The sequence below is a fragment of the Miscanthus floridulus genome, chromosome 2, assembly GCF_019320115.1.
Source record: "Miscanthus floridulus cultivar M001 chromosome 2, ASM1932011v1, whole genome shotgun sequence".
Classification (NCBI taxonomy): domain Eukaryota; kingdom Viridiplantae; phylum Streptophyta; class Magnoliopsida; order Poales; family Poaceae; genus Miscanthus; species Miscanthus floridulus.
In genome coordinates, this window is record NC_089581.1 from 110,740,599 (window position 1) to 110,764,080 (window position 23,482).

General features: G+C 45.9%; 1 protein-coding gene across 1 annotated transcript; it reads left to right on the forward strand.

Moving 5' to 3' along the window:
• Positions 1-12,177: 12,177 nt before the first annotated feature.
• LOC136536864 (hexose carrier protein HEX6-like) lies at positions 12,178-13,464 on the forward strand. The gene is made up of 2 exons (XM_066529018.1): positions 12,178-12,491; positions 13,319-13,464. The coding sequence occupies exons 1-2, from the start codon at positions 12,350-12,352 to the stop codon at positions 13,462-13,464; spliced, it is 288 nt and encodes a 95-aa protein (XP_066385115.1). The 5' UTR covers positions 12,178-12,349.
• The last annotated feature ends 10,018 nt before the right edge of the window (positions 13,465-23,482 follow it).

The window sequence follows — 23,482 nt, forward strand, 5'->3', positions numbered from 1 at the left end:
GCGTCTCTGGTCTCCTGGTTGTCGAAACGATAGCCCACCATCTCCCGTTCCAGCGCGGAGGCAGAGTACAGGGCTGTGGCGAACACGGCGGCCGAGTACATTTGGTTGCGACAGCTCCTCGGCGAACTTCATTGCCACCTCGCGAAGGCTACAGTCACGTACTACGACAACGTCTCGGCGGTGTACATGTCCTCCAAGGCTCCAACCCCGTCCACCACAAGCGAACCAAACATATTGAGCTCGACATACACTTCGTTCGTGAACGCGTCCAGCTCGGCGACCTCCACGTCCTCCACGTTCCGACCGGCGAGCAATACGTGGACATCATGACGAAGGGATTGCCGACGACGACGTTTGAAGCTTTTCGGTCTGGTCTTTGTGTTGCTCCTACCACACGCCAGACTGTGGGGGGTGTTGAGGATAGATAATATTTGGTGTAGAGTTTGACCATGACTGTAAACTGCCAGAGGCAGTGAGCGCGGTCACCACGCGCATGACGTGCGCCGGCTGTAGAACGGGACGGTTTGCACAAGCCGCAACCTCCCTGATGTACTATACATACACATTGAGATCAATACACCAAGGTGTTGGCTCCCATTCTCACTTTCTACAACTGGGAAACTAGATTTACCTTCACGAATATCGTTTATTTGGTTTCAAGTTTCTGTGTTCGAGTGATCACCTTAATGTATGTCCTATCTTCTGTAAACTGGATTTGCTTCCTTCTTATATGACATATATAGCAGTGCTCCTGCTAATTTTTCCAAAAAAAAGTTTTCAAAAATCTCAAACTTAGTTTTAAAAAATCTCAAACTTAGTATCTCAAACTTAGTAGAAAATTAAAGCAAAAGGCTTTTTAAAATCTAGGTTTTGAATGTTCTGTTGGATCAATATTATTAGAAACTCGAAAGTTCTAATAAAAATATAAATCTAGATACATAGTATTGTTGTCTACTCTGAAACCAAGATATCAGCAATGTTGCACAGATATTGACAACTTGTAAAAAATATAAATTCTAAGCAACTAGTGGGGCTATATCGATTCTAAAAAGTTACATTGGTCAAATCTCAAACTTCAAGGTTAGCCAACAATAGCTTATTCGCTACTTCCATAAAAAGAAGGTGCCTAGCTCAAGCTCAAGCCTGACCAGGAGGGGAGATTAACAAGCATGCCTGAGCTTTCTCGTTGGGGACACAATGGCAGGCTACCTAGCTAACTGGGGAGTAATAATCCATATGAAAAGAGAGCAGAATAAGGCTGCACCTGAGCCTGCACAGTTTGCAAGCACACTATAAATTCAGTGGTGACAGTAGTGTGGCATTTAAACGCTCCAGCATCTGTTGAGAAAATAATTGTTCAGGATTTTTTAATAAATAGGTTCGTTTTTTCTTGAAAAAATAAGCATGTACTGCCTCTGTTCTAAATTATAAGACATTTTGACTTTTCTAAATACATTATTTTTACTATGTATCTAGACATAGTGTATATCTAAGTGCATAACAAAACATATGTATCTAGAAAAGCCAAAATCAAATGTCTTATAATTTGGAATAGAGGTACTAGTTGGCATATCTCAATAAATATTCTATAGGGTATGGCAGAAAAACAAAAGAAACACTTGGCCCACTTAGATCCTGTTTGGATACATATAGGTAATAGCTATCTGCTAATAGTTACTCCCTCCATCTCAAAAAGAGTGACGTTTTTTTACTTTCGGACATTGTGTTTGACCGTTCGCCTTATTCAAAAATTTTGTGTAAATTATAAAATAAATAAATCATTATTAAAGTATCTCTAATGATAAAATAAGTCATAAAAAATAGATGATATTTATATAAAAATTTTGAATAAGACGGATGGTCAAATAAGATGTCTGAAAGTAAAAAATGACACTCTTTTTTGGAACGGAGGGAGTATGTCTTTTGGATCCAAACAGGGGCAGCTAATAGAACAGAGGCAGTTATCTATTCGCTCTTCGTTCTCCATCGCGGCCACGACATCGCCTACCTACTGCTGTACGTGGACGACATCGTGCTCACCGGCTCCCGCCCCGGTCTATTGCAGCACGTCATCGATCGTCTGCGCACCGAGTTCGCCATCAAGGACATGGGCGAGCTGCGCTTCTTCCTCGGCATTGATGTCAAGCACACCGCCGATGGCTTCTTCCTCTCCCAAGAGTGCTATGCCGAGGACATTCTGGACCGTGCTGGAATGACGTCGTGCAAGCCCATCTCCAGTCCGATCAACTCCAAAGGCAAGTTGTCCACCGACGGCGATGCCATCAACGACTCATCGACCTACCGAAGCTTGGCGGGTGTGCTCATGTACCTCACCGTGACACGCCCGGATCTTGCATTCGCTGTGCAATAGGCGTGCTTGCACATGCACGATCTGCATGCGCCTCACATGGCCATGCTCAAGCGCATACTCCGCTACATCCGTGGGACAACGTCGCACGGCCTGCATCTCCGCGCCTCCCCCGAGCTCGACGTCACGGCGTACTCCGACGCCGATTGGGCCAGATGCCCGGATACGCGGCGCTCGACATCAGGTTTCTGCGTCTTCCTCGGCGCGTCTCTGGTCTCCTGGTTGTCGAAACGATAGCCCACCATCTCCCGTTCCAGCGCGGAGGCAGAGTACAGGGCTGTGGCGAACACGGCGGCCGAGTACATTTGGTTGCGACAGCTCCTCGGCGAACTTCATTGCCACCTCGCGAAGGCTACAGTCACGTACTACGACAACGTCTCGGCGGTGTACATGTCCTCCAAGGCTCCAACCCCGTCCACCACAAGCGAACCAAACATATTGAGCTCGACATACACTTCGTTCGTGAACGCGTCCAGCTCGGCGACCTCCACGTCCTCCACGTTCCGACCGGCGAGCAATACGTGGACATCATGACGAAGGGATTGCCGACGACGACGTTTGAAGCTTTTCGGTCTGGTCTTTGTGTTGCTCCTACCACACGCCAGACTGTGGGGGGTGTTGAGGATAGATAATATTTGGTGTAGAGTTTGACCATGACTGTAAACTGCCAGAGGCAGTGAGCGCGGTCACCACGCGCATGACGTGCGCCGGCTGTAGAACGGGACGGTTTGCACAAGCCGCAACCTCCCTGATGTACTATACATACACATTGAGATCAATACACCAAGGTGTTGGCTCCCATTCTCACTTTCTACAACTGGGAAACTAGATTTACCTTCACGAATATCGTTTATTTGGTTTCAAGTTTCTGTGTTCGAGTGATCACCTTAATGTATGTCCTATCTTCTGTAAACTGGATTTGCTTCCTTCTTATATGACATATATAGCAGTGCTCCTGCTAATTTTTCCAAAAAAAAGTTTTCAAAAATCTCAAACTTAGTTTTAAAAAATCTCAAACTTAGTATCTCAAACTTAGTAGAAAATTAAAGCAAAAGGCTTTTTAAAATCTAGGTTTTGAATGTTCTGTTGGATCAATATTATTAGAAACTCGAAAGTTCTAATAAAAATATAAATCTAGATACATAGTATTGTTGTCTACTCTGAAACCAAGATATCAGCAATGTTGCACAGATATTGACAACTTGTAAAAAATATAAATTCTAAGCAACTAGTGGGGCTATATCGATTCTAAAAAGTTACATTGGTCAAATCTCAAACTTCAAGGTTAGCCAACAATAGCTTATTCGCTACTTCCATAAAAAGAAGGTGCCTAGCTCAAGCTCAAGCCTGACCAGGAGGGGAGATTAACAAGCATGCCTGAGCTTTCTCGTTGGGGACACAATGGCAGGCTACCTAGCTAACTGGGGAGTAATAATCCATATGAAAAGAGAGCAGAATAAGGCTGCACCTGAGCCTGCACAGTTTGCAAGCACACTATAAATTCAGTGGTGACAGTAGTGTGGCATTTAAACGCTCCAGCATCTGTTGAGAAAATAATTGTTCAGGATTTTTTAATAAATAGGTTCGTTTTTTCTTGAAAAAATAAGCATGTACTGCCTCTGTTCTAAATTATAAGACATTTTGACTTTTCTAAATACATTATTTTTACTATGTATCTAGACATAGTGTATATCTAAGTGCATAACAAAACATATGTATCTAGAAAAGCCAAAATCAAATGTCTTATAATTTGGAATAGAGGTACTAGTTGGCATATCTCAATAAATATTCTATAGGGTATGGCAGAAAAACAAAAGAAACACTTGGCCCACTTAGATCCTGTTTGGATACATATAGGTAATAGCTATCTGCTAATAGTTACTCCCTCCATCTCAAAAAGAGTGACGTTTTTTTACTTTCGGACATTGTGTTTGACCGTTCGCCTTATTCAAAAATTTTGTGTAAATTATAAAATAAATAAATCATTATTAAAGTATCTCTAATGATAAAATAAGTCATAAAAAATAGATGATATTTATATAAAAATTTTGAATAAGACGGATGGTCAAATAAGATGTCTGAAAGTAAAAAATGACACTCTTTTTTGGAACGGAGGGAGTATGTCTTTTGGATCCAAACAGGGGCAGCTAATAGAACCAAGATAACTAGATAGAACACAATTAATCAGCACTAGCCTACCCTCATACGGTACGTGTTTACCCTTCCAACCGCTTAATTTTCTCTCTGTCCTATTTTCTATCATTTTCTGATCTTTACTGTCCAATTTTCTAGAGATCATCAAAATTCCAAAATAGCGAAAGGGCAAGAACCAGTGCTACAACCAAGGAGATGTGAATATTGTTCATCCAAATCTTTTGCTAGAGCCAAAAAAAAAATGATCTCACTTTTGTGAAAGTTAATTTTAAGACCTGATGATTGTTCACAGGCACAAAGCAACAAGTTTGCGTTGCTGGAGTTTTGCAAAGGCTTAGGAAAGTTCCACCCCTCCTCTTGTGCCTGTAGATGGTCAGTATAGTCTTTTGTGGGAGGTGAGGTCATTCTTTCTATCTTAGTAAAAGGCGTTATTTTTATAAGAGCTTAGGAGTGTGGGTGTATGTTGTAAGGGTTCTTGCCCTCTTTTCTTAAAAAGATACGTGGCTCTTCTGCGTGTTTGAGTAAAAACATACCCGTGTCATCTACATATAGCAAAAAAGATAGACTGTCTTCAAGTAAATGTGGAATTACCCCCTTTATCTGACCACCTTCCTTAGCTCTAGCCAAGACGATAGGCAACATATATCAACAACAATATCAAAGTGAACTAGTAGAATTGGATTACCCTATCGACTTTTCTAGTTTGGAAGTCCCATTTGGTCATTTATTTTGATACTCACATTGCCCCCTCGGACATAAGCTTTGACCAAATCACACCATCTCGAGTGAAACCCATTCATTCTCAAGATTTATTGTAAAAAAAATCCAATTGATCTTATCATAAGCCTTCTCAAAATCAATCTAAAAACAACGCCATTTTGTTTCTTCGCGTGTAACTCAAGTATAGTTTCATGTAAAATCATTGCACCATCCATACTATTTCGCTTGGGAGAAAAGCCGTCTGTGATGGTTTGATAGTTCTTTGGGCAACTTTTACAATATCATGTTAGTAGCTACTTTTGTGAATATCTCAACATTTAACAAGCAGATGGGCCTATATTGATGGACTTCTTTTAGCTTCATTGCACTTGGGTAATATATATTAATTGTGTTATTTTGCAAAGAGTGTTACGTCATCCTTAATAATATTCCACAAAATAGAAGGTAAACTATTACCAATAGAAGGTTCTCCCGTATCAAGATACAAAGGATTATGCTAAAGGTTTCACATGATAGAGCACGTACAATGGTACATGGAAAATGTACCTCCTATTCAGTGAAGAAAGGATCAGACTCTGTCCAACTTTTTGAAGCCGAAATGCTCGTGGCGTCTGGCATGTTTCCTTCGCGTCGGATGCTTTTTTAACTAGACAACAATCAATACATTCTGTCAATGGCTCAACAGTCTTCACCTTTCTCTCTCACACCGTTGCTCGTCTCCCTCACGCAGTTTCTCGTTTCCATGACGATGACGCGGCTGCTCGTCACCCGGCCTGATTCGACTGCTCGTCTCCCCGACGCGGCTGACCTTCTTACTCCCTCACTACCTGCTTTCATCTCTCACGGCCCCGCCCACCTGCGCCTGTCCTTGTGTAACACCCTCGGTGTTACACCGTAAATCATTTACTAAAATATGTCATGAGTATCATGTTTATGTGTTAATGCATGTGATAAAATGTGTAGATCAATTTATGTAATTCGAAACGATCAACTAGAATGCGAAACGAAAGTTGATTGGATAGTCATATTATAGCACTTAGGGTTTAAAACCAATTTTTATTAAGCAAAAATGCTATAGAACATATATGTGTCACCTTAATAAAGTTGGAAGTACAAACTTTGTAGATGACAGTGAAATACTTACGGTCGAAAAATAATATTACTAGCTAATATTTCCACTAGCTTAGAAATCGCAAATAGAAATCAGACTCAGCTCAAAAACTTAGGAAAATTTTAAGTATGTTAACAGCTAGATATTGCCGTGTTTAGCAAATTATTGCAAGAGATTGGATTAAGGAGTGATGAGGTATTATAGCTCGATTTAGCAGCCTCATATACCACCTTGAGCTTAGAGAAGACAGTTTAGGCTTAGAAGCAACGGTTTAGTCATAGTCGATGCTTTAAAATTCATGCACAACACTTGCTTCGGTTGCCTGGCCGAGTGTGCGCGGTCACCATCGCGTGGAGCCTCAGTGTCACTGGGCTCGGACGTGCGCTCGCGCACTGCCGCGCGTGGTCGGCCGCGACTGCCCCGTCCTAGCCGGCCACAGCTGGCCATCTAGCCTTGCCATGCGGTGCTGCCGCCACCGCCGGCCCGGTGCCCTGGCCGCCCTACCGCGTAGATATCCCGTCCCGCTGTCGCACTGTGTCGTTGTCACTCACTGCGTTGTGCTGCGGGCCGCCAGCCGCTGCTGCTCCACTGTCCCTACCGCTCTGCTGCGATGTCATTGCTACTGATACTACATCGTGATGTGCTCGTCCCCTCGCTACGCGCACGAGGGCTTGCCCCCTCCTCTGCTGCACGCACCATCTCTTTGCCATTTATGGCACAGTAGCCTCGCAGGCAGTGCCGATCGGTGGCGTGCGTGTGTTGTTCGTAGTAGCGACGCGCGGCTCATCCGGATCGCGACGGATGCATCCTGCCAAGGCCGGTCACGTCAAGCTCCGGTTCTCTCTCTGCTCTCCTCGCCTGGCCGACTGAGCTACACGAGTTAATACGGCTGGGAGGAGTCATCTCGGGTCGTGGCGTCGTGTCTCTAGCGCCACCATCAAGTCCTCTAGTCGACCGTCCCCACCCTGCCTTAAATGGCGCCTAGCCGAGCTCCAATTTTAGAGTTTTGCCCCCGCCACAGCGCCATTAAGACCTAGCCTGCCACCACCATAGGCAGCCACTAGCTCACCACCTCAAGCCAAACTGGCTACACCACCCGACCCGCCTTGCACCCCTTCTCGCTGTGCGCACCTAAGCCGTACCCCTACGGCTACCCTTGTGGCACTGACGCGGCCGTACCACCGTGGCCCGACGTCATGCTTGCCGCGCGCACATGACCAGGATTACTCGGGGCGTCTCTGGCCAAGCCACCGCCATGGATAGGCGTGTGGTGAGTCACTGATGCTCGCCCACTATTTCTATCACCTCTTTTATGCCAAGGCTCACCGGAACGTGGTTACCGCCGCCGCAGGGTGCCCGCCGTCGTGGAGGCGCCATCCTACTGCGTCTTGACTTGTCCCACCGATGCCTAGAGTTGTGCGTCAGCCCATAGGTAAGGGTCGACCCCCTAGGCTAGGCCTGCGCGGGTCCCAGTTGGCCGGCGTAGTGGCTCAGTGCCAGCTAGTGTCGCGCCGACAAGCGCGGAGGCGTCAGGGACCTCTCCGATGCGAAGACGAGAGAATACGAGGGCTTCCTTGCAAAGTTGTTGTCTATAGGAATAGTACGTGTAGTGCTCGCGCTAATGCCTGGTAACGCGAGGGCGTTTTTGCAAGAGTGCCAACGCGCGCGGGCTGCCCCCGTTGTGGGCTGGCTCACGTGGGCCGCGTCTATGCGGTGGGCCACGCTAGGCTCATCGCCTTTTCTTTTTAAGCGAATTAGTTAAATGGCTTTCTAATTACATTTCTGAGCTGATCTTTGGTAAATCATATAAAATCGTGTAGGTATCCAAAAATTATGAAACCAATTTTGTTAAGATTCTAAAATTGTGCTCTATCTGTTGGTGTATTTAGTTTATGCTTATATGTGTTGACCTTAGGAGCTATTAAATCGTTTGAGACTACTTAATATTATTAAACTAATTATTGTAGGATTTTTTGCGGCAAAATGGTGATAGTTTTAGCCTTGAAATTTTACAGTAGCTTCATTATATTATTATGTGCTTACTGTAATTTTTGTAGCCTTAGAATAGACTAGGTATTAAGGTAGTTGGATGCTCCTTGTTTCAATATACATTAAATCATTAGTGGAAGTAAGGATATATCTTTAGTTGCTAAGTTAAAGGTTGTTAGTTGAACCCAATACCTTGTTTGATGAAAATGATAGCTAGCTTAGTATCTTAGTCATTAGAGTTAGCTTAGTAGCTTGGTAGATGTATTGTTATTTTAAGAGTTGTTGTTGTCGTAATACTAAGTGTTGCATCATCGTCGTATGCATGTAGAGAACGAGTTGGCGGAGATCGTGACCATCGGAGATCACGAGTTCGAGGAGGTGATCGAGGAGTATGAGGAGGAGATCCTCGTGCAGAAGGAGGTCCCAAAGCCACCACTGACTGACTGAGCTGACACCCCTCCTGCCCAAGGCAAGCCCCGGTGCATAACCCTTATTTTGAATAATCACTGGATATATATGTGTGATGTGCATTTACGTTACAGGCTTATTGTTGAAACTACATGCATAGATAAACTTACCTATGAGTCCTACTAATATAGGTCGAGTAGCTGCTATGCTTAGACTATCGGTAGTGTGAGTAACCTGATGTTACTCGCAATAGGTGATTATTATTATCACTCTCATAATAAAATTGAGAAAGAAAAAATGGAGACTGGGCAGGGATATGGTACGGGTATTGGTGGGTGTAATAGGTTGTGTCCTGCGGCCAATGGGGCATAGCTTGGTTACACTATTTTTCCTGTCCAATCGGTTAAGGACCGGCCATTGCATTGGATTCTAGTCAGGTCACAGACTTATTTTCTTGAGCACATACTTGCTTATGGGAGCGGGAAGGCTCGTTGCTCTCTTGTCGTGGGTTCCGGCTCTTTTTGGACCGACTGATCGGAGGCGGGGATGGTGGAGGTCTAAGCACCACACTGAATCTAGGACTTAGGTGTGGGGGCTTGGAGTCCAAGTTTGGTCGAGGACCTGGACCCCTTGACAAGAGAGTGGTGGGTTGGTCCTGCTTGTGCCTGGGGTACAAGCAGTGCGTGTGTTTTGGGGTACCTAGCTGGGCTACATTGGTTCATGAATCGTCGTGTAATACGGTATGACTTGTCTATGATCTAGCACCGTAGTAAGAACTAGAAGATGAAAGGGAATGAATGGATCTGTTTGCTCAACTCTTGCTTGAAAGTAGAACAGTTGCTTACATAGAATGGTTAGCTAACAAATTAATGATGACTGCTAATAACATACATACATAAGGATTCACTATTAGTAATGCTTTTTGCAGAAAGAAAACTCAGCAAACCATAAAGCTTATGATATCCTTTAGAGTCGGGAAGTTATTCCCACTAGTCGAGCAAGTCTTGCGAGTACATTGTGTACTCAGGGTTTATTTACCCCTGTTGTAGGTGTAGCTTGAGAAATGACTATTGTGTGCAGGATTCTTCTAGTGGGCACAGACGGATCCTTATATCTTATCGCTAGATGTTTATTTTAATTCTGCTATTTAAATTCCGCACTCTGAACTTGGTATTGTAATAATGTATTTTTGAGAACTATTGTTGTATGAAATGCACTAAGTGATGTAAACTTGTTCTCATTATTGGATCCCGGGTGAAAAACGTGGATTGTTCGAGTTCTCCCTTGGGGTGTGCTCGATGGAACCATCTGAGCTTTCGGGGTGCTTAGTGTCTGGTGGGAGACGAGCGCCTCCGAAAGCATGCTATTTCGGGCGGTTCTGCCACACCTTGTTCTTCCCTCGCCGCTGCACCCGCTCGCCTTCCTACCTTGACTCCATGGTGGCAAAGTGGATGTAAGTGGACACCTCTATGGTGAGGTGTTTCATGGCTATAAAATCCTCCATGGTCGGGTGTCTCTCGACGATGAACTACACGCTGGAAATGTGGCCTCACTGGTGACAAGCTCCTCCATGGTGGCTGGGCTCCTTCACAGGTAAGCGCAACCGGATCTGCACTTTATGGTGGGTTATGTTGTAGTATGTGATATGGATTTTGCGGTGTTGTAATAGTCGATTTGCCATGTTGCAATAGTTGATTTGAGATGTTGCAACATATTTTTCTTGATGTTGCAATAGTCGATTTAAGATGTTCCAACATGGTTTTTTGATGTTGCAACTGTCGATTTAAGATGTTGCAACATGTTTTTTTGGAGGTTGCCAGAGCCGATTTGAGATGTTGCAACATATTTTTTAATGTTGCGACAGTCGATTTAAGATGTTGCAATATGTTTTTTGGATGTTACAACTGTCGATTTAAGATGTTGCAACATATATTTTTGGATGTTACATGAGGTTTCTGTATGTTGCAAACATTTGTTCTTGAATGTTGCAAGCAATGATTACCATCTGATCCATTTGTCTCTCTTTCCATCTCTCTCCCTCACGTACAACAAGGTGCAGTGTCTACAAGCTCTATAGGAAGCGCAACCACCATTATCATGGTTTACTATTACATCACAAGAGAAAGGAGGGAGCCATAAGGGGATAAGCGCTGGGGTGGGACGGGAAGAGCAAAAGCCTCTAGATCCGAAAGAGGAGCGCAGCGGAAGCCTCTGGATTCAAAAAGGAAGAAGCGTCGGGTGGAACGGGTAGAGCGAAAGTGTTCGGATCAATTATTTATATCCGGACATCCGGGCACTAGTATTTTCCTTTTTGAAGGCAAGCTTATTGGCCAAATAAATTGCCTGCCCAAAAATCCGAATTCTCGCAAGTTGAAAGCATCAGTAATTGTGTTGAATAGAAAGGCCTCGTTCGCTTCGCTAAAAAAACAAGCCGAACCACTGTTTCGGCTAATTTGTTGTGAAAGAAAAACATTATTCCGGCTGAAAAAACAAGCTGAAAAATACGAATTATAAGACAAGCGAACAGGGCCGAAAATGGCACCTTTCATCATAATTGGCATTATTTCTTATCTTGTGGCCCTCTAATGATATTAAAGTCACCACATATTAAGATACTCGCTCTGTTTTTTAATAAATAGATTCTAGAGTTGTCTTAAGTCAAAACTTATAAACTTTGACCTAATTTCTAGAGAAAAACGTCAAGATTTATGACATTAAATTAGTATCATTAGATGTCATAGAATATATTTTTTATAATATGCTCATTTTATATCATAGATGTTGTTACTCTTTCTTCTAAAATTAGTCAAACTTAAGATATTTTGAATTACACAGATTTTAGGAATTAATTTATCTGGGGACACAGTCCATAGTTGGTAGTATGGGCCTGACTTTTTTTCTGTCTTTTTTCCACTTCGTAGTGAATTTCATGGACCCTATGAGTAGGGATGAAAACGGTACGGATATTTTTCGACCGTATTCGAAACCGAATCCGTTTAGATGGGTTGAGATCTGTTCGTATCTAAGTCCGGATATCCAACATCCGATACCGTATCCGTATCCGAATACTCAAATTGCATATTTATGATGTCGATATCCAATCGTATTCTATCCGACATAGTTGACACTATCCGTATTCGAATCCGAATCCGGACAGAAATATGAAAACAAATGTAATATCAGTGATATCCGTCCGTATCCGATGCGTTTTCATCCCTACCTATGAGTAAGATAATCCACACTTTCTTATTGGGCTCAGTTTTATAGCAGCCCAAGAAAAGCTCATGGCACCAGAAGCTACTTAGAAGTTCCCCTCTCTCAAAAGAAGCTGACAAATGGGACCATATACGTGTTCTTTTCCGTAGTCATTCCGATCACGAAAAATGAAACAAGAGACTAGCCAACACGTCAAAGAGGTCAGGCCGCCGCCACCTGCCGGAGTGGAGTGGCAGCGTCAACACCCACCTGAATACTAGTAGTGGCAGCGTCGTTTATTAGCCGTCACACTCCACACTCGCGGCCTGCCGAGGAGAAGCTGAAGATGGATGGATAGGGGCTAGAACGAGTGAGATCAGGCGGCCGGGAGGACGTATTTATCGATGGCGATCGGGTCGTTCGTGGAGGGCGCTCCGGCGGACGGCGGGGAAGGTTACAGCGGCCGCGTGACGCCCTTCGTGGTGCTGTCCTGCGTCGTCGCTGGCAGCGGCGGCGTCCTCTTCGGATACGACCTCGGCATCTCCGGTTCGTCCCGCGCGCGGTTACTCTCGCTTTCTCCTTCGGTGTAATATTAGTATACGCGATTTGGTAGTGCCACTAGCTGATCTTGATCAGGACGCAGGATTTGGTGGTCGATTAGTTTTATTCGTGCGGCTATATAGGCGATTGGGCCTGAAAGATGCATGGGCCAAAGATGGTGACAAGGTGGGGTGGGACGTGCAGGAGCTAGGGGACTGTTTCAGTTTCACCTCACGCTTCTTTTTAAGCTTGGTTGCCATTGCCGGCAACAGCTGTTACTGCATTCATCACTATGGATGAACACAGGCTATATATGAGTCTATGACCATTTTGTAGCAGAAGTGGTCGAAACTCGAGAAGAAGTAAGGATTCAGATCACAGTTCATTCTTCATCGTCATCCACATAATCCCTATCACGTAATTAACCACGACGACACTATTTTTACTTTCAAGTATGAAGTATCTATCAACTTCACTGCCACACTCCACAAGAGAGGAAGAAAAATATGTACTCTAGCAGTACTAAAGGCTGTCTGGTTCTTTCCCTCTTAGGCAAGCATCTGCATCTCAGCCCCAGTCGTCCAAAATCAGATACACGAGATTTGTCTCTGCGCCAGGCAGGTTTGCCTGGAGGCAAGCCAAACATGCCCTAAACGTAACTTCATTTAAACGTAACTTCATTTATGCGTGTAATATCAACCTGGCGATATAATATCAACCTGTTTCCTTTATGCGTGTAAAGAACATAGGAGAAAAATCGTACCATAGTAATCTCTAGCAATAATGGAATTGGTGAATTTTTCTGTGTCTTCAAGTCTCTCTGTGTGTGATAGGTGGTGTTACCTCAATGGACTCCTTCCTGAAGAGGTTCTTCCCAAAGGTGTACCGTCAGAAGCAGGACAGCAAAGTGAGCCACTACTGCAAGTTCAACAGCGAGCTCCTCACCGTTTGTCGGTCCCAAGATCTCCTACACGAGTGAGTCGACCGCTCACCGTCATTTCCGACCACACACTACGGCTGGAGATAGAAGAGGGAGGGAGAACAGAGCGCGCGCACACACACAACACAAGCACCAGTGTTGGCCTGAGCTCTACAAAATAGATGGCAAAACTGAACTCGCTCTCTTTACTGAGTTGCAGTGAGAAGCTATATATACAACTCTACCCATCTAATCCTAGTACACAGACATGCCAGACTATCATGCTGCTACAGTGACTAGATATGACAGCAGGGTTGACTTTGACGACTGCCCCTATTGTGGCTACAGTGCGGCAGGGGAGCCTTTCGGCGCCTGCCCCTGCCGTGGCTACAGTGCTGCAGCAGAGAGCCCTTTCGACGCCTACCCTTGCCACGCGTTCAGAGATGGGAGAGCAGCAGATTACTTTACAATTCTTCCCCGAATCCTGCTGCTAACCCTAGAACCTCCACCATGCCGATCATCTTCTTCAGCTCCGTGAACCGAAGATGGCCGAGCGGCTTGGTGAGGACATCCGCGAGTTGCCGACCAGTTTCGATAAACTCGATGACGATCTGCCCTCCATCGACACAGTCCCTGAAAAAGTGGAACTTGATGTCAGTGTGCTTGCTCCAGTCGTGGAAAACCGGATTCTTCGCAAGGGCGAGGGCGGGCTGGTTGTCCACCATAAGTGCTGGTGGGTGAGCTTCCACACCGGTCAGTTCGCCCAGCAGCCGACGCAGCCACATAGCTTGGCACGCCGCTGTGGCCGTCGCCACGTACTCTGCTCACACGTGGACAGCGCCACCACCTTCTGTTTCAGCGATAGCCATGAGATTGGAGCCAACCCGAGGAAGACGAGCACGCCAGAGGTGCTCCGCCAGCCGTCGATGTCCCACGCTATGTCTGCATCGCTGAACACAGTGAGCTGCAGCCCACTTTCGCCGGTCCTAGGGAAGACTATCTCTTGATCCACCGTTCCCTTAACGTAGCGCAGCAGCCGCTTCACCGTGACCCAGTGATCCTCTCGGGGATCCTCCATGAAGCGGCTGACGTAGCCCATGGCGAACGCAATGTCCGGCCTCATGTGGACTAGGTAGCGTAGACCACCGACGATGCTCCGATAGAGTGTTGCATCTACCCTCGCCACGGTACTGGCCTTCGTTCGCTTTAGTCGCTCCTCCATCGGAGTCACGCACGGCTTGCACTCAGCCATACCGCTCTGCTCCAACAACTTCGAGGCACACGCGCTCTGACCGAGCGTGAGCGCCTCCTTCCCCTGTCTCACCTCAATGCCAAGGTAGTAGGAGAGCGTGTCGAGATCGCTCATTCGAAAATAAGTTGCCATCTCGCGCTTGAAGCTATCGATATCCTCTGCACGCGCGCTAGTAATGATCAAGTCGTCCATATACACACCGTCGACGAGCTCCTCCTTCCCCGTCACCGCGTGTAGAGCGAGTGCTCGATTGCACACCGCGAGAACCCAAGCTTGCCCAGCATGGTATCAAGCTTGGCGTTGCACGCTCGTGGGGCCTACCGCAGCCCGTAGAGCGCCTTACGTAGTCAGAGCACCCTATGCTCCGCTCCCATGATGGTGAAACCCAGAGGTTGCCTGACAAAGACTGTCTCCGCCAGCTTGCCATTGAGGAAGGCTGATTTTACATCCAGGTGATGGACGCACCAATCCTTTGCTGCTGCCAAAGCCAGCAGTAGTCGGATAGACTCCATGTGCGCTACCAGCGCAAAGACTTTCTTGAAGTCGATGCCCTCGCACTAGACAAAGCCTCGGGCGACGAGGCACGCCTTGTGCTTGACAATGGCGTCGTGCTTGTCCCGCTTTACCTTGTACACCCACTTTAGGCCGATCGGACGGCATCCTGGAGGTGGGTCGATGAACTCCCAAGTCTTGTTTTCTTCAATCGCCTTCATCTCCTCCAGCATCGCCTGTCGCCAATTTGCATCACGCTCAGCCAGTGTGAACGTGGGTGGTTCCTCTACACTGATGAGAAGCAGCTCTAGGTCATTAGTAGTCAACCCACTAGGACTGAGGACCCTATGCCGCCGATGATGTCGTCCATCTTGCGGAACCACTCCTCCTCACCGTCGTGGAAAGCATCCACGAACTTTGAGATGTTGCTTGGAGGTGATGCGAACTCGATCGGCGTCGATGGAGTCCCCTATTCCGCCGGAGTGGTTGGCACAGCACCTGAAGTGCTCGGCACCCCGACTGCAGTGCTCATCACTACTCCTGGACCGCTCGTCACCACTCCTGGAGTGGTGAAAGGTCCTTGTGTGGTTTTGGTAATTGAGTGACAACATAGGTGGACTAATTGTATTTATGTGAGATACATAGGTGATTAGTCCACAGATACATATGTGTGAGCAACATATGCCATGAAGGTGAAAATGGCTTGGAGATGTTGCAAAGCTCACACATGTGATGATGAAGGAGCTCATTGCACATGAGACATGACATTGAGTCATGTGATTAAGGTGGAAAAGATCAAGACAAGACTTGGCTTGATGGACCGGTTGCAAGCGTGAAGGGCAAGTTGGAGGCTTTGGAGCGATGGACCGCATGGCGGTGAAGCTTGAGTAAGACTTGGCGCCGATGGACGAAGGCAACGGTGAAAAGCAAGTGAAGTCAAGATCGATGAACCAATATGATCACATGATGATATGAAGTGGATCATATCATTGTTGATCATGTTGGTGCATATGTTGCATCGACATTGGAGGAGATGGAATGGAATGCGCAAGGCAAAGGTATAACCTAGGGCATTTCATTTCACCGGTCATAGGTGTGTAGAGAAGTTGATGACCGGGTTTAGAATAGATGGCCATACTATCAAGAGGGGCAAACTTGTTTGCATATCGGTCATCTAGTGCCACTTGAGTGATCTAACTTTGCATCGTCGCTAGGATTGAGTGGCGTGGCAAGTTGAGTGGCTAATCCTTTGAAAAATGATTATGAAAATGCTAACACACATACATATAGTGGTGTACACTTGGTGGTGTTGGCACATTTATAAAGGAGATGAAGTTGGAGTTGATGTGGATCAACTCGGCGATGGAACGGAGGTGAGAAGGGTTTGAAACTCCACCTGCGGAGTGTCTGACCATAGAGTGTGGACAGTCCGATGGTGCCACCGGTGCCCTATACAGAAAAGACAGGGTCCCACAGTGTGGACTGGACTCTGGTCACACAGTGACCGAACGCTGGGTTGCAGTGTCTGGTCAGTGGTGGCAGGCAGCGTGCAGCGTCGGTCAATCGACCGGACGCTGGCTCTAGAAGTGACCGGACACTGGCTGTGTGCGTCTAGTCAGGGCTGACGCATGGTGACGCAAGTAGAGTAGAAGCTGGAGAGTGATTGGACGCTGGTGCTGCGTCCGATCGCGATCGACCGGACGAACATTACTGGAAACGACCGGACGCTGGAGGCTCAGCGTCCAGTCAGTTGGAGCTGCTACGTCCGGTCGTCATATGACCGTTGAGATCAGGCGTTCTGTATTTGAAGCAAGTGACATGTGGCTGTCATCGAGCGACCGGACGCTGTGGTCCAGCGTCCGGTCAACCTGACCGGAGCATCCGGTCGGCCCGACTTTTGCCCAGTGAAGGGGTAATGGCTCTATTTGTTCGTGGGGTTATAAATAGAAGCCATGGTCGGCCTTGGGCCGGCAGCTGAGCACACTAGAGCCTTGGTGGCTTGTGTAGTAGTGCTTGGGAGCCCTCCATCTCACATATACTTGATAGTGATCATTAGATTGTGTGAGAGAGCGATTCTAGTGCGATTGTATCGTGAGGTTGCATCGAGTGGCACTAGGTGATCGAGTTGCAAGCCGGTGGTGCTTGTTACTCTTGGAGGTTGCCACCTCCTAGACGGCTTGATGGTGGTCTTCGTTGAAGCCCGCAAGAAGCTTGTGCGGTGCTCCGGAGAAGAGCTTTGTGAGGGGCATTGTGCTCGCCCCGCGGGAGACACGAAGAGCAACTTTAGTTGAGCGTGTCATTGAGCTACCCTCACTTTTGGGGTAGGTTCTTGCGGTGCCCGACGTACGGGCTTGGCTAGTGATGCCAATTAGCCACCGAACCACCAAGTGAGCGGTCGACACAACGGGGACGTAGCGTGTTGACAAGCACGTGAACCTCGGGAGAAAAATCATCATGTCAACCTTGTTCTTCCCGTTGGTTTGCATCCTCGTTACACAAGCTTGTAATTACTTTCATATACATTGTGCTTGTGTAGTTGCTCTTGTAACTAGTTAGCTTGTGTAGCTTACTAGTTACCTTCTTGCTTGTGTAGCATAGAAGTAGCTCCCTTGCGTGGTTAATTAGGTTTGTGTAACCTTGTTAGTCACTTTGCTTAGTTTGTGTAGCTAAGTATTTGCACTCTCTAATTTGGCATTGGTTGCCTTGTTATTGAGCATTGCTAGTGAGCTTAGTTGGCTTTGTGCTTTCGCTTACTAGCATGTGTAGGAGCTCCCTTGTTGCTTAAAGTACTAGTGGCATAGGTTTATGTGACCTTGCTCCTAGAATTGGTTAGGTGAGCTCTAGCTAGCCCGACACCTTTGTTGCTTACTTAGTATCTTTGGAATGTGCTAGAGAACATAGATAGAGGGGTGTAGTCTTGGCTAGACCGATAGTTCTAATTCCACACTTGTTTCGGTTAGCCAACGCGATTAATTTTAGAAAGGACTATTTACCCCCCCCCCTCTAGTCCGCTATCTCGACCCTACAAGTGGTATCGGAGCGAGGTCTCTCATTTGTGGTCTTCACCGACCCGAGAGGATAGCGTCTAATGGGCTAGATGTTTGTGAGGCACACATTTTTTATGGCACAAACTTTGCACTTTGGCAAAATCACATGCTTGATCATTTTTGTGCAAAGGGACCTAAATTTTGGTGGGTTGTCACAAGTGGTCTCACCCATGTCTTAGACCATAGAAATCTCACCAAAGCTCAAAGAGTTCTCTATGAATTTGATGCACATGCTTGTTGTTTTCTAATGGATGCTTTAAGCTTTGATTTGATGAAACAAGTAAACATCAAGGGAACTGCTCGTGAGATATGGAAGTCCATCAAGGAAACCTTTGGTGATTCCTCCACATGGGATGATGGCAAATTCAAGGAGGATGAGCCCAAGAAGGAGGTGCATGAGTGTGTTGAGCATAACCACAATTTGGTGATTGTGGAAGATTGCTCCACCTCATGGTTAAGTGATGATGATCGATCTACCACAAGTTCACTTGACAAGGTTGATGATGATGCCACAAGTGTTGCAAGTGATGATGCTACCCCATGCACACTTATTGGTAATGATGGTTCATGCTCAAGCCATGTTGAAGATGCTACTACAAGCTCCCCAACGACATCACCACATTGCTTCATGTCACAAGGTGACACCAAGGTAACAAATGATAATATGGTTGATCATGTTGATTCATATGATGAGCTTGTTAGTAGACTTGCTAGCATGACCATGTCTTTAGAAAATGAGAAAGCTAAAACATTGAAATTAGAAAATGAAAACTCATTTCTAAAGAACTCTTATGAAGAACATAAGAAATTACTTGATGCTTATAAATCTTCACATGATGAGCTAAAATTGAATCATGAGACACTACTTGCATCTCATGATGAATTATTAGAACAACATGCTTCTCTCATTAAAATGTTTACAAAGAAACTTAAAAATAATGAGAGCTCATCACATGGATCAAATGATAAATCACAAATTGTTGCTAACCCTTGTGATGTAGGCAAGAAGCATATATCCACCTCTTGTGATGATTTATTAGATATGCCATGCTCTTCACATATAGATGCTTGTTCTACTTCCATGTCTTGTGAGACTAACATTTTGAAGGAGAACATTGAGCTCAAAAGTGAAGTGAAGAAATTGAGCAACAAGTTAGAGAGGTGCTACAACTAAAAAGTCACCTTTGAGCACATGTTGAAGACTCAAAGAAACTATGGTGACAAGTGTGGCCTTGGCTTCAAGAAGAAGATGACAAAGGGCGAAAGAAAGAGAGAAAGAAAGATGAAGAAGCTACAACAAAGAAAGCTTTCTCATACCATGTGCTACCGGTGTCATGAAGCGGGACACCTTGCAAATGGTTGCCCTAACATTGAGAAGCTCAAGAAGATAAAAGAAGATGAGAGGCTCAAGCATGTCAAGTGCTTCAAGTGCCGCACTTGGGGTCATCTTACCTCAATGTGCCCAACCAAGCAATTGGTGAAGCAACAAGTGAAACCTCAACCAAAGCCACAAGTTGAGCAAGAGAAAACACCCTAAGTTCAAATCAAGATCAACCATGAAGATGGTGGTGATTTGATGATAAAGAAGAAGAAAACAAGAAGGGGTGGAAAGGCAAGGCATCCAATGCAAACTCAAAATGTCAAGATGATGAGCAAGAATAAAGATGAGAAGAAAGATCATGCTCACATCAAGTGCTTAGTGTGGAAGTGTGGGACACTTTGCCTCTAAGTGTCCTACCAAGCTTGAGAAGAAGGCTCAAGCAATCCATGAGAGGCAAGGCAATGAGAAGCACCACATGAGCAAAGAAGAGAAGGCTCAAGCAAAGAGAAAGTGCTACTTATGCCGGGAAAGAGGACACATGGCACATTCATGTCCCCTAGGTGATATTTCTAAGCCTATTTCAATTGTCGATAATAATGTGCTTAGAAAGGATGGTAATGGTACCTCTATGTTTGCTATTGCAAAACATCCCGCTACTCATATTAAGGCGTTGCATAAGTATGTTGCTCCTAACTTGAGAGGACCCAAAGTTGTTTGGGTACCATCAAAAAGTGGATGATTGTTTGTAGGTACCATCGGCATTGGAGGCTTGGTTCAAATGATATTCATCTTGTTGATTATGTAGTTGAGCCAAATATTGCTAAGTGATGATTATTGTCCCAATGTCATGACAAATTGAGTAAAGTCCAAATGTGCTACAACATACAAGTGTCAAATTCAAGTTGTTGGTAATTTATTGGATATATTTGATGGTTTACAAATAATTGAGTTGAAGCTTGCAAGTTGGATGATCATGAGCTAACCAAGGTATATCTTTTGTTGATCATTTCATTTGGGTGCATATGAGTTGATTGAATTGGATAAATATGCAATGTTGCTTGCTATGAGATGATTGAATGGATAATTGATTAGTAGTCAAGTTTGAATTTATTTGTGTTGGATTAATTCATGAGATGACTTTTAGTAAGTGATTTGAATGGATATATGTCTTATGGAAGTACTCAAACAAGTTAGTTTCAAGTTTGATTCATATATAATGAAGTATAGCTCAATTGTTGAAATCTGTCCTATAATTGAGAATCTGAGCTAGCTGTGATCTTAGCCATGTTTGAGTAATCAACACTTATTGGATTGGCATAAAAATTGGTGTACATGCTCTAGACTTATGGTATAAGATGCTGTACAAATTTCATGAAAAATGGATAAGAGATGCTTCGGTTTTGGAGTAGTTCTTGTCAGCTATAGTGCAGCAGTTTTCAGCATGTAGCAGTGGTGGAAGAATTGAAATCTGGTAGCAATCTAGAAGTTAAATAAAGCTCAAATTTTTACAGCTGCTAGATAACTTAGTGAAGCACACCTCCACCAAATTTCGTGGTATTTGGATTTGTACTTTGGGAAATATGCTTATTCCTTTGAAGGGTACAAAATCTGTTAGAAAAGTGACAAATGTTGGATTGATCTAAAGTCACTTTAATTAAAAGGCCCTCAAGTTAAAAACATGTTTACAAGTGTTTGGGGTACCCAAGTTTGGTTTTGAGATGATCTAGAAGCATGACAAGCAAAGAGTACAAGGTGACGCAGGCATAGCAGAAGCTGGAGAGTGACCGGACGCTGGTGCTGCGTCCGATCGCGATCGACCGGACGCGTCCGGTCGTGAAATGTTGTTTCTAGAACCTTACTAGAAACGACCGGATGCTGAAGGCTCAGTGTTCGATTAGTTGGAGCTTCTACGTCCGGTCGTCATATGACCGTTGAGATCGGGCGTTCTGTATTTGAAGCAGGTGACACGTGGCTGTCATCGAGCGACCGGACGTTGTGGTCCAACGTTCGGTCAACCTGACCGAAGCGTCTGGTCGGCCCGACTTTTGCCCAGTGAAGAGGTAATGGCTCTATTTGTTCGTGGGATTATAAATAGAAGCCATGGTCGGCCTTAGGCCGATAGCTGAGCACACTAGAGCCTTGGTGGCTTATGTAGTAGTGCTTGGGAGCCCTTCATCTCACATATACTTGATAGTGATCATTCAATTGTGTGAGAGAGCGATTCTAGTGCGATTGCATCGTGAGGTTGCATCGAGTGGCACTAGGTGATCGAGTTGCAAGCCGGTGGTGCTTGTTACTCTTGGAGGTTGCCACCTCCTAGATGGCTTGGTGGTGGTCTTCGTTGAAGCCCGCAAGAAGCTTGTGTGGTGCTCCGGAGAAGAGTTTTGTGAGGGGCATTGTGCTCGCCCCGCGGGAGCCGCGAAGAGCAACTTTAGTTGAGCGTGTCATTGAGCTACCCTCACTTTCGGGGTAGGTTCTTGCGGTGCCCGACGTGCGGGCTTGGCGGGTGATGCCAATTAGCCATCGAACCACCAAGTGAGCGGTCGACACAACGGGGACGTAGCGTGTTAGCAAGCACGTGAACCTCGGGAGAAAAATCATTGTGTCAACCTTGTTCTTCCCGTTGGTTTACATCCTCGTTACACAAGCTTGTAATTACTTTCATATACATTGTGCTTGTGTAGTTGCTCTTGTAACTAGTTAGCTTGTGTAGTTTACTAGTTACCTTCTTGCTTGTGTAGCATAGAAGTAGCTCCCTTGCGTGGTTAATTAGGTTTGTGTAATCTTGTTAGTCACTTTGCTTAGTTTGTGTAGCTAAGTATTTGCGCTCTCTAATTTGGCATTGGTTGCCTTGTTATTGAACATTGCTAGTGAGCTTAGTTGGCTTTGTGCTTTCGCTTACTAGCATGTGTAGGAGCTCTCTTGTTGCTGAAAGTACTAGTGGCATAGGTTTGTGTGACCTTGCTCCTAGAATTAGTTAGGTGAGCTCTAGATAGCCCGACACCTTTGTTGCTTAATTAGTATCTTTGAAAGGTGCTAGAGAACATAGATAGAGGGGTGTAGTCTTGGTTAGACCGATAGTTCTAATTCCGCACTTATTTCGGTTAGCCGACGCCATTAATTTTAGAAAGGACTATTCACCCCCCCCCTCTAGTCCGCCATCTCGACCCTACAAGTGGTTGGCACCACTATAGGAGTGCTCGGCACCAGTCTTGGAGTGGTCGGCACCACTTTAGGACTGCTCGGCACCCCTCCTAGAGTGCTCAGCACCCTTCCTGGAGTGCTCGGCACCACCCCAGGAGTGCTTGGCTCTACTGCTGGAGTGGTCGGCACCTCCTCTCCAGCGTCTCCACCACCGTGGATGACCAAGTGCTTGACGACGAAGGTGTTGGTGAAGCCACCAGCTTCCCACGTGCCCGGACTGTCCCAGTCCTAGGCCGCCTTCTCGTCGAACACGACGTCGCGTGAGACAACCACCTTGCCTCCATGTGGGTCATAGAGCCGATACGCCTTAGTACCTTCCTCATAGCCCAGGGGCACCATCGGTGTGCTCCTGTCCTCCAACTTGGTGAGGACCGGCTTCGTTTTCCTAACGTGGACGATGCAGCCGAATGTCCGGAGGAAGGACACTCTCAGCTTGCGCCCATACCAAGCTTCGAATGGCGTCACGCCCTTCAGGGCTTTTGTGGGCGCGCGGTTGAGGATGAACACCGCCGTGGTCACCACCTCACCCCAGAACCTTGTCGGCATGCTCTTGGCCTTCATCATGGATCAAGCCATGCCGACCACTGTCTGGTTCCGCCGCTCCACCACGCCATTCTGCTGTGGCGAGTATGGCGCGGTGTGGTGTCACACCACACCCTGACCCGCGCAGTACGCAGCGAACTCCACCAAAGTGAATTCACCGCCACGATCAGTCCGCAGCACGCGTAGCTTCTTGCCGCTCTCCACCTCCGCGCGCGCCTT